Source organism: Apium graveolens, chromosome 3 (genome assembly GCF_009905375.1).
Source record: "Apium graveolens cultivar Ventura chromosome 3, ASM990537v1, whole genome shotgun sequence".
NCBI lineage: Eukaryota > Viridiplantae > Streptophyta > Magnoliopsida > Apiales > Apiaceae > Apium > Apium graveolens.
In genome coordinates, this window is record NC_133649.1 from 72259193 (window position 1) to 72270381 (window position 11189).

The following is an 11189-nucleotide window of genomic DNA, read 5'->3' on the forward strand; positions in this document are numbered from 1 at the left end:
TTAAGTACTGATTTGTCCTGTTCTGTAAGATCTGAAAACTAAATACAAATCATATTACACATGACATTATCAAATATATCTAACACTCTCCTTCTACCCCAATGTTCTTATGTTTCATGTAGTGTAGGGGTTCAAAAGCTACTAGAACATTGTCTGTGATATTGCGGTCTGGAACAAACGCAGATTGCTCTTCAGAAATAATTTCTGGGAGAATCTTCTGAAGTCGGTTTTCCAAAACTTTAGCCAGAATTTTGTAGAGAACATTACATAGCGCTATTGGCCCAAGGTCTTTGGGATCATCAACATTGTCCTTTTTAGGAATCAGTACCAAAGTGGTGTCATTTGCCTCAGCTGAGAAAGTACCCTCTGCTCACCATTGATTACATCATTTGAAAACCTCTTCCCTGAGCAAGCCCCAGAAGTGCTAGAAGAATGCTGGATTTAAGTCATCCGGGCCACTCGCTTTATCTGGGTGCATGCTTTTCACAGCTTGAGTAAATTCTGAGAATGACAGATCCTCTGTAAGTTTCGAGTTTTGGCTACCCGAAACCATAAGCACAAAGTCACAACTTGTACTAACAGGTCCCCCGCCATCTTCAGAGAACACCTTGGTAAAATAGTTTTTCAGCAGATTGCACATACCGTCGTGATTTGTGATTAAGGACCCATCTTCATCTTTAAGGCCTGTCAGATAATTAAGCTTCTTTCTACTCGAGGCTGCTGCATGGAAGAGTTTAGAATTTGTATCACCATCTTTGAGCCAAAATATTTTAGCACTTTGCTTCCAATACGCTTCTTCATGACTTAACAACTCATCTAGCTTATTCTTCTCATCAAAATACATTTGCACTCCATCATCATCTTCCTTGCCCTTCAGAGAATCAATTATTTCTTTCTGCGTGATAACTTTTTTTCTAAATTTATGAAAGAAGCCCATCCCCCACTTCGCAATATACTTTGACACTTCTATCAGCTTGGGCAGAAGATGCATAGACGAAAGATTTTTCCAGAAGCTTGGCACCTCTGAATGAAAACTACTCTCCTTTATCCATGTATTCTCGAATCTAAACCAAAATTGAGTCTTAGGAATTTTAGTGTTGACCAACTCTAGCTTTATTGGTTCGTGATCAGAAACTATTGTATGAAAAACCGTCAGAGTGTATAACGGGAACTTACTCCACCATTCACTATTAGCAAAGCACATATCCAACTTTTCTCGCACCCAATTTTCCGTCCCTTTGCTTTTTTCCCAAGTGAAATCTCCTCCTTTAAGGTCAACTTCTATAAGAGAGCAATCCTCAATAGTATTCCTGAAACCATCCAACAAGTTTTGCGGATGTTTATCTCTGCCTTTCTTCTCATCATCATGCATTAGATCATTAAAGTCACCCAACACGCACCACGATAATGTTGAAACTGAGGCCAATGTGCGAAAAAAACTCCAGGACTCCTGTCTTCTCTCTCTCTCAGGATACCCGTAGAACCCCATTAAACGCCACTCACCACCATTTCTTTTTTTAACAATGAGGTCAATGTGGTTGGTAGAAGAATCGAACACATTGCACACTAAGTTATGCTTCCAAAACATCGCTAAACCTCCCCCATTACCTTGTTTGTCTACTGAGAAATAATTAACAAAACCTAACTTCGAAGCAAGAGCTTCAATCTTATTACTAACAATTAAAGTTTCTGATAAAAACAAGAGATCAGGCCTATGAGATGTGATAATCTCCTTCAAAATGCGAATTGTCCAAGATGAGCCCACACCTCGATAGTTCCATCCTATCATATTCATAATGGATGGATGGCTTGCCTAGCAAGCTCAGCCGGAAATATTTATGTGGAAACTGACAAATCCTCATTGGAAATAACAGTTTCTTCATGCTTCTGACCTGTTTGAATACCACTTGGGTTTTGGCCCAACTCAATCTCCATATCACCCGACCCAGTACTAAGACCCCTCCTTCTTTTACGGTCTTCCAGTTGGATAATAACACTATCCTCCTCATTTAGTTTGTACAAAATATTTGATGTAGTAGAAAATCCCTTGAAAATAGGTTCCTTCTGTTTTACTATCTCTTTGCCCTTATCTTGTGATTCTGTTCCAACCTCCTGCCTATAATTACTCGCCACCTTTATCTCCTTACCTTTTTTTGAAAAAAATTCCCCCGCAAAAGCCTCCCCTCCAATCCTGGACTCCCACGTGTCGTCATTCTCTTCCCTCAACCATTTGCTTTGCACCTGCCCTGCCACCCTACACGGCGGCGCTCGAAGCCAGCTCCCCCATTCTTTGACACCCTCAGCTTCTCCATTTCCTACAGACTTCCTACAGAATCTGTCCGTATGACTAACCATGCCATATGTAAAGAAAAATTCCCCCAGACGCTCATACTTACAAAGAACTGTGAATTTCTGTTCATCCTTCTTGACTATTTTCTTCTTTCTCTTGATCGGTTTCTGTACATCAAGTCTGATAGGAACCCTCATGCAATCACGCCATACAGAAGTACTATTCTTAGCGCCGTATTCCAAGAATTCTCCAAAGAAATTCCCAAGCTGATTTCCCACCGTTTCCAGCATGTAGCCCACTGGAAGATTATGCAATTGAATCCAAATACTCAGAAAATATGGCTTGACATCCACTTGGTTCTGGCCTGCCTTTACTTCTTCTAAAGCCAACATTGCATTATCAAAGGACCATGGACCTCTATTTTGGACCCACTACTTATTCTCCTTTCTGTAAAATTGAAATAAGAACATAAATTGACTTATTTCCTTAATCGTTAAACCCATCGCTGGCCTCCACACGTCTGCAACCTTTGATTTCATGGCCCATATATTGATGCTTTTTTCAGTAAGTAAACGACCTACCAAACAAAGTTCATACTTATTAACCCCTTCATCAATGTTTATTAGGAATATGTTGTGTACTTGATGATAACTTGAACAAAACACTTAGTAGATTTTATTTAAGTGAAATTGTAGCTTTCAACGGATGATCATTTCAACATCCGTTGAAAGAGTAGCTTATGTAATAATAAGTTTAGTGGCACATTCCTGCATATCAAAATGGCTTAGTGAAATAGATGTCGTGGAATGTATAGGTCATGTTAACTACTAGATTGGTATGCAAGATAGGATGGTTAACTGTAAATATTAGATGCCTTGTGATATTGTATAAATGAAATAGAGTTAACTGCCAAAAAGGCAGTCTCAACGGATGATCAACTTAAGTCTCGACGGACGATTAATCTGAGTTTCAACGGATGATCAGATTCAAAAGAGCAGTTGATAGTGACTTGACAGTCACATGTGTTGGTTGTATGCAAATGGAATGTGGCAGCCTAATTCAGGTTTTAGAGAACAAAGAAGCATTTCCATTTCCATGCTAAATTGAAGATATTCAAAGATGCCGGAAAGAGAAGTGAAGAAGCATGAAGTTAGACTAGAAATAATTTGTCTTATTTGTTTGTCTTCTTATCATGTAACTTGGTGATATATAAACCAAGAGTAGCAAGTTAAATAGTATCCAAGTTAGCAAGTAATTTACCAGAGAAATAGATAAGGCAAAATTTGTAAAGAATTTCTCTGGATTTTGTAGATTCAACTTGTAAGCAACTATGTACAATTCTGTAACACAGAGTTTTCTACTAAATATATATCTCTAGTGAAAAAGTTCGATCCACCAGAAAGTTTTTAAGTACTTGTATTTAAATACTTTGTGTTTTGATTTCTATACTTCTTTTATTTCGCACCATTTCTAAATCCAACATAGCTATATATATTTATTGAAGAACTGTTCTTAAAGATTGAAAAGAAGCCAGAATTATATTCAACTCCCCTTCTGTAATTCTTGTTTAGATTGTTTGGGAATAATAGTTGGTATCAGAGCAAGCTCTTGAAGAACAAAGAGTTTAAAGATCAGAATAACTAACAAGATGAGCAAAAAGGATGTTGGAGTAAAAATTCCATTTCTCGACAAAGACAACTATCACCATTGGAAGGTGAAGATGCACTTGCATCTCCTATCTCAAGATGAAGCATATGTGGACTGCATTGAGAAAGGTCTATGATAGCTGCTTCAGGAAATGAATCATCTGTCCCAAAGCCTAGAGCAGAATGGTCTGATCCAGACATTGAACAAGTTCGAAAGGATAAAAAGGCCATGAACATTTTGTTTAATGGTGTTGATGGTGACATGTTTGACACATTATAAACTGCAAGACTGCTAAGGATGTCTAGGACACAATTCAAGTTATATGTGATGGAACTGAGCAAGTAAGGGAGAACGAGATGCAACTCTTGATTCAGCAATATGAGCATTTTCATAGTGAAGAAAGTGAGTCACTCACTGACATATTTAGTAGATTTCAAAAGCTACTAAATGCTCTAAAACTGCATGGAAGAGTTTATCAAACAAAGGACTCAAATCTCAAATTTCTTAGATCTCTACCAAAGGATTGGAAACCTATGACAGTCTCACTAAGAAACTCTCAAGACTACAAGGAATTTACCTTGGACAGACTATATTGGATTCTACAAACATATGAGCTCGAAATAAAGCAAGATGAGAAGCTGGAGAAAGGAAGAAAGAAGGGAGGATCCATTGCATTGGTTGCTGAGCAAGAAAAGGAGAAGGAGACAAAGGTTGAAGCTGTTGAATCTGCACCAAACCATAGAGTTTGTGAAGGCAAGGGAAATATGCTAGTAGCTGAACACTGAAGACAATATTAGTCAAGATGACATGGATGACATAGATGAGCATCTTGCTTTTCTATCAAGGAGATTTGCCAAGATCAAATTCAAGAAGAATTTTGGAGCAACCAAGTCAAACAGAAATATGGTTGATAAGTCTAAATTCAAATGTTTCAAGTGTGGCTTGGCAGGTCATTTTGCTAGTGAATGGAGAAAGTCTGATTCTGGTAAAAAGAAGTTTGAGTCTGTTGATTACAAAAAGAAATACTTTGAGTTGCTCAAACAAAAGAAAAGGGATTTTATCACTCAAGAAAATGACTGGGCTGCAGATGGATTAGATGAGGATGAAGATACAAGCTATGTCAATCTAGCACTTATGGCCAAATTAGATGAAACAGAGGTCAGTTTATCAAGTAATCAGGTAATCAACACTAACCCTAGCACATTTATCTAAAGCTGAGTGTAATGATGCCATAAATGTCATGTATACTGAATTATATCATCTGCGAGTTACACTCAAGTCTCTTACTAAAGAAAACACTAAACTTAAAGAGAACAATATGGTTTTAAGTGAAAGAAATACTGTGTTAGAAACTCAATTCGTTGAGTTTAAAAATTGAAGATAGAATGCAAGATTGCTAAATATGAACTAACTGAATTCTTAAAGAAAGAGGAGATTCTAAGAAAGCAACTTGAACGAGAACAGGAAGTAATTAAGGCATGGAAATCATCTAGAGATGTCCATGCTCAAATTACCAAAGTTCAAGGTATAAAATCCTTCTATGATGAAGCCTGGAAAAAGAGCAAGAAGAAACTAGATTCTAATTTGGTAGAAGGACATTCTACGGATGTGGATTCGATGGATGATGAATGTCATCCGTCGAAAGACCTAAAGGATCATCCGTCAAAAGACAAGGAATTACATCCGTTGAGTGAGAAAAAGCCAATTAGCAAAGCTAAACTAGCTAAGCTAACTGAGAAATATGGATCAATTTCTAAGAACTTTGTTCCAGGAGGAAAGTCAAGTAAACAAGAACAAGAGAGTCAATGTAGGGCATATGTCTATCAAACAATTGAATGACAGATTGGAGAAAATTGAAGTGAGAGCAGAATCTAAAAAGAAAAATAATAGAAAAATAACAACTACACACCTGATAAATATGCACCAAGAAAAATATGTGTTAAGTGTGGTAGTGTTAATCAATTATATGTTAATTGCAAACTTGCTATGCCTGCTCCCATGTCTGTACCACCTTCATTTCCCAGCATGCCTACAATGTCTATAAATGTTATGCCTACACATAATTTGAATGCACGGTTTGCTAATATGCCATTTGCTCAAAATCCTTACTATGCTGCATTTAGTATGCCACAAATGTCATTTAGCATGCCATACTGGAATAACATGTTTGCACAGAAATATGCCTATCCATGTTAATCAGCCTGTGCATGATAATTACAATGATGAATGGTTTTAAGGACTCTACTCAACTGACTAAGGATGAACTTAAAATGCCTAAGTCAAATGAGGACAAGCCTAAGAAACCTAAGAAAAAGGCTAACAAAACATGACCCAAGGAAACTTGGGTACCAAAATCAACTTGATTTCATTTTATTGTGTGTAGGGAAACATAAAGAATCTTTGGTATTTGGATAGTGGGTGCTCAAGGCACATGACTGGAGATTCTACCCTGCTGGCCCAAGTATCACTTTTGGAGATGAAAGCAAGGGTTATACTGTGGGATATGGCTTGATTTTAAAGGATAATGTTATCATTGAGGAAGTTGCCCTAGTAGATGGACTCAAGCACAATTTGTTGAGTATCAGCCAGCTTTGTGATAAGGGCAACTCAGTAACATTTAATTCTGAAGCCTAGTGTTGTGACAAACAAGAGAAGCAACAAAGTGGTTCTCACTGGAGTGAGAAAAGGGAATGTGTATTTAGCTGACTTCAACTCCTCAAATGCAGAATTTGTCACTTGTCTATTTAGGCAAGGCAAGTCAAGATGAAAGTTGGTAATGGCACAAGAAGCTGTCTCACCTTAACTTCAAGACTATGAATGCGCTAGTTAGGAAAGATTTGGTAAGAGGTATTCCTCAAGTGGAATTCTCAAAGGATGGACTGTGTGATGCATGTCAGAAAGGAAAACAAATAAAGGCATTATTCAGAAAGAAGCTTGATTTAACAATTGAAGAACCTTTGCAATTATTGCACATGGATTTATTTGGACCAGTCAATATATTGTCCATCTTAAGAAAAAGATATTGGCTAGTAATTGTGGATGATTTCTCAAAGTTCTCTTGGACATATTTTCTAAAATTCAAAGATGAAGCTAGTGAAATCATCATCAATCACATAAGGCAAGTCAACAATCATCCTGATTTCAAAGTAAGAAGAATAAGGAGTAACAGTGGAACTGAGTTCAAGAATTCTGTGATAAGAACATTGTATGAAGAGAGTGGGATCATGCATAAGTTTTCAGCAACAAGAACCCCACAACAAAATGGTGTGGTGGAAAGAAAAAACAGATCTCTTATTGAAGCTGCAAGAACAATGCTAGAAGAATCAAAGTTACCAACATATTTTTGGGCTGAAGCTGTAAATACTGTATGCTATGTTATTCCCTAACAATACAACAAGAATTACAGAAGGGGGGTTGAATATAATTCTGGCTACTTTTTCAAGATTTTAAAATAGTTCTAACTTGATAAATATAACAATGTTTGATTAGCAATGTTGCGGAATAAAAGAGTGATAGAAAGCAAAACACTAAGTAATAAAACCATAAGCTTTTAAAACTTTCTAGTGGATTTCGAAGTATCCACCATATATATATATATATATCAAATTGAGAACTCCGTGAAGCTTTGAATAGCTCACAGCTGCTTACAAGTTTGAACAACTAAACTTCAGAGAAATACTTACAGAATACAGTTTGATATGTTTCTATGGAAAAATGTATTTGCTTAGTTCGTTATTTTACTTGTTTCACTTGGTTTATATATCACCAAGTTTACATTAAATGAGACAAGATAATAAAACAAAACATATCTAGTCTAACTCCATACTACTTCACTACTCTATTCCAGCATCTTTGAATATCCTCACAATTGCATGGAAATGGTAATGCTTCTTTGTTCTCAAAATCCTGCTTAACAGACTGCCATATTCCTTTTACAAACACCCAACGCATGTGACTGTGTTGTCACTGTCAACAGCTATTTGAATTTGATCATCTGTGAGGACTATGTTTGTCATCCTTCGGGAGTCTTGTAGATCATCCGTCGGGAGTCTTGTAGACATCCGTCGGGAGTCTATCTGCCACTTGACTTTATTTCACTTATACAGAATTATAAGACATCTCATATTTACAATTAATCAACCTATTCTGCATATCAATCTAGTAGTCAACATGACTTAGAAAACCATTCGCAATCTACTTGACTAATACATGTTGTTTGCAGAAATGTGCTGCAATACTTATTTGTTACATAAGCTGCTCACTCGATAGATGTCAATTTGTCATACATCGGGACTATAAGGTTCATCCTTCGGGACTATATTAGATCATCCGTTGAGTGCTATAAATTTCACTAAGTTAAATCTACTAAGGTGTTTTGTTTAACTTATCATCAAGTTCACAACATATTCCTAACAGTCTCCCCCAATTTATGTCTACTGGAATTGTAGCCATAAATTAAGAGAAACTTGATGATAACAAAACACCCTAAAAATACAGATTAAAAAGTAGTAGATAAAACTGATAAGTGCTACAAAATTTATTGAAAATTGAACTAAGCAAAGTGTACAAAGAGTTTTCACAATCATTTTCAAGGTGCTCCTCTAGTCTGAGCAGATAATTCTATTTCCTTGATTGTCTGGATTTCTTTCCAAGCTTCCTGTTATTTCCTCTATTTGATTCTGGAGTTGTCTGTGGAATTCAAGTTCATCAGCTTCAGATAGATCCAGCATTTCTTGTATTTCCAATAGAGACTCATTGCTAGAGATACTCAATTGGTCATCCAGTCTGAAGAATCTTCTAACTCCCTTATCATATATGAATTCCATCATCCAATAAGGCCTCAAATGCACTCTCTTACCTGTGAAGGGAATAGATAGAGTTTTTGGAAGTGCATCTTTGGCTTAATTACTCTTTAGCTCTTCAATCTTCTTTAAAACCAATCTCCTTGCAGTCACATTAAATCCAAAGTTCTTCTTGAAGGATGATAGTACAGGACAACTTTCTTCAAGAATCCTATGAAGAGGCCATGTGATTTCTCTCTATGCCTTGTACTTAAACACCAATCTTTCAGGAAGATGTCTGTGAACATCAATTCCTCTTACTTCTTCCAGTTCATCCAAGTAGAGGTTTAAATCTGAAAACTCCTTTATATCACAATTATATAAAAGATCTCCCTTGTTGACTGTGGGTTTAGATTTGGCTAAGGTCTTGGTTTTGAGAGTTACATGCTTCATTTTCTTGGTTGTTTTAATTTTCTTCTTCTTTGGCTTGTTGAAGATAGGTAAGTTGAATTCAGGAATTGGTAGAATTTCCCAGTCAATTGGCTCATCCTCGGGAATAATAGGCTCACCATGAAAGTTCTTTGTTGGATCCACCTTGAATTTCTCATGCACCACTGAGGGCTTGGATGTTTGAGTTGAAGTTGTAGACTATTTGGCAATGTAGTCTTCCATTTTCTCATCACTGAAATCCAATTTTCTTTTAGAATGTAGCTTGTATCTAAATCTTCTTTTCTGTGGAGGTTCATTTTTCATTTGTTGATTCTGAGCTTTAGTTATCACAGGTGGTTTTTCAGAAATCTCAGTTGTAGATTTGACAGCTTGAAGTTTGGCCAAGATAGCATGTTGCTCCTTCTTTTGTTTGAGCTTCTTAGCATCTAGAGCAGCCTGCTTCTTTTCTTGCTTGATCCTTTGTTTTTCTTCCTTCTTAGCTTCTACAAACAGAGGGCGTCCAACCACCACACAGATCTCTTTTCCATTCCTGTAGATCTTGGAAATTCTCTTCTTTTGAACTGAATCATATGGATCTTTGTAAAATGCAATTGACCTTTCCAGCATCTTCTTTTCATCTGGCCTAGGTGTCTAAAACAAAAGATCCACATGGTTTTTGTCTGAGAACTTTGAGTACTTTCTTTTACGCTTCAAAATCAGATTAGCTTTTGAAGATTTGATACATGAAGTTTGGCCTTTTTCCAAGTTGCCTAGACTCATTTTATGCACTGAGATATGTTTGACTTCAGAATGGTGATGAAAAGTCTTTTCTGGCTTCTGTAGCTGACCAAATTTCTTATGAATATCTGCATCAATCTTCTCCCATTTTTCATCTAGTTTCTTCTCAGCTGCTGCTACATCAATCTTTGTCAGTTTGTCATTTGATTCCAGTTTTTCTGCTACTAGATTGATGAGATCAATGCTATCCATAGCTGGTGGCTTAGTGAAAGCAATTGCTGGCACAATTACTTTGCTTACTTGAATGTTGAGCTGTTTCTCCCCCTCAATTGATAAACCTTTCTCCCCCTTTGTGTTAGCATCAAGTTGTTGAGAAGAAGGGAGTTGTGCAGCTACCAACTGTTGGAGCAGAGCCGTCTGAACTTCCTGATTAACAAGTATTTTGGCCATTGACTTCTCCATATCAGATAACGTAGAGTCAATGGCCTCAACTTTTCTATATAAATCAGCTTCTTTCCTCAATTTCTGAGTTATCTCAGTCATGGTGGTTCCAGGAAGTCTAGCATCCAACCTTGCTATGAAACCTGTTTTATCTCAGAAATTTCTTGCTTCATTTCATCTACACTTTGACTGTGTTGGAGAGCTTAAATCTTGTGCAGCTGTAGAGCTTCAAGATGTGCTAAAAGCAACCTTTTTGTGCTGGCACTTGTGGATGCTTGAATGGCTGTTTGGGTGTCATGAATGAGCTTGAATAATGTGGATTGGAGATGTGAGTATGAACACTATTTGGTTAGCATCCAGGAAAGAATGTCTGCATCTCCCCCTATGCTCATGTTGTCTTGCTCATCATCCCTACCAGTAGTCCCAAAAGAGTCTTCAGCCAGTTCAAAATCACTGCCAGTTGTTAATGGCATAACAGTGATTGCATCATTTGCCCTTTGTAGATAAGCAGTTGTATGCACTAGGTTAAGCATCTTTTCAGCCTCCTCACTGCCCTGCCCAGCTAAAGTTTGATAAGCTGGAACAAGATGAGTAAATGTCTCAGCATCCAGGGAGATAGAATCTATGACAACTTGATATTCTTGCTGAAATAGTATCTTCCTTTCTGCATCACTGACATTCATTGACTCACTAGCAATGGTGTCCACCCTTATAGCTCTTGTACCTGCATTTCTCTCATGATCTCTCTTTTGTTGCATCAAGGGCTCTCCTTGGCTCACCACTCTTACACCCTCACCTTCATCTTCTAAGGTGGAACTCCCATCACTCACTTTTTCCAGACCTGAAGAAATGGTCTGCATTGG

General features: G+C 37.2%; 1 protein-coding gene across 1 annotated transcript; it reads right to left on the reverse strand.

The window, feature by feature from the left end:
- Positions 1-424: 424 nt before the first annotated feature.
- LOC141714329 (uncharacterized) lies at positions 425-1789 on the reverse strand. The gene has a single exon (XM_074517854.1). It carries the CDS (start codon positions 1787-1789, stop codon positions 425-427), a length of 1365 nt encoding a protein of 454 aa, XP_074373955.1.
- Between the last annotated feature and the right edge of the window lie 9400 nt (positions 1790-11189).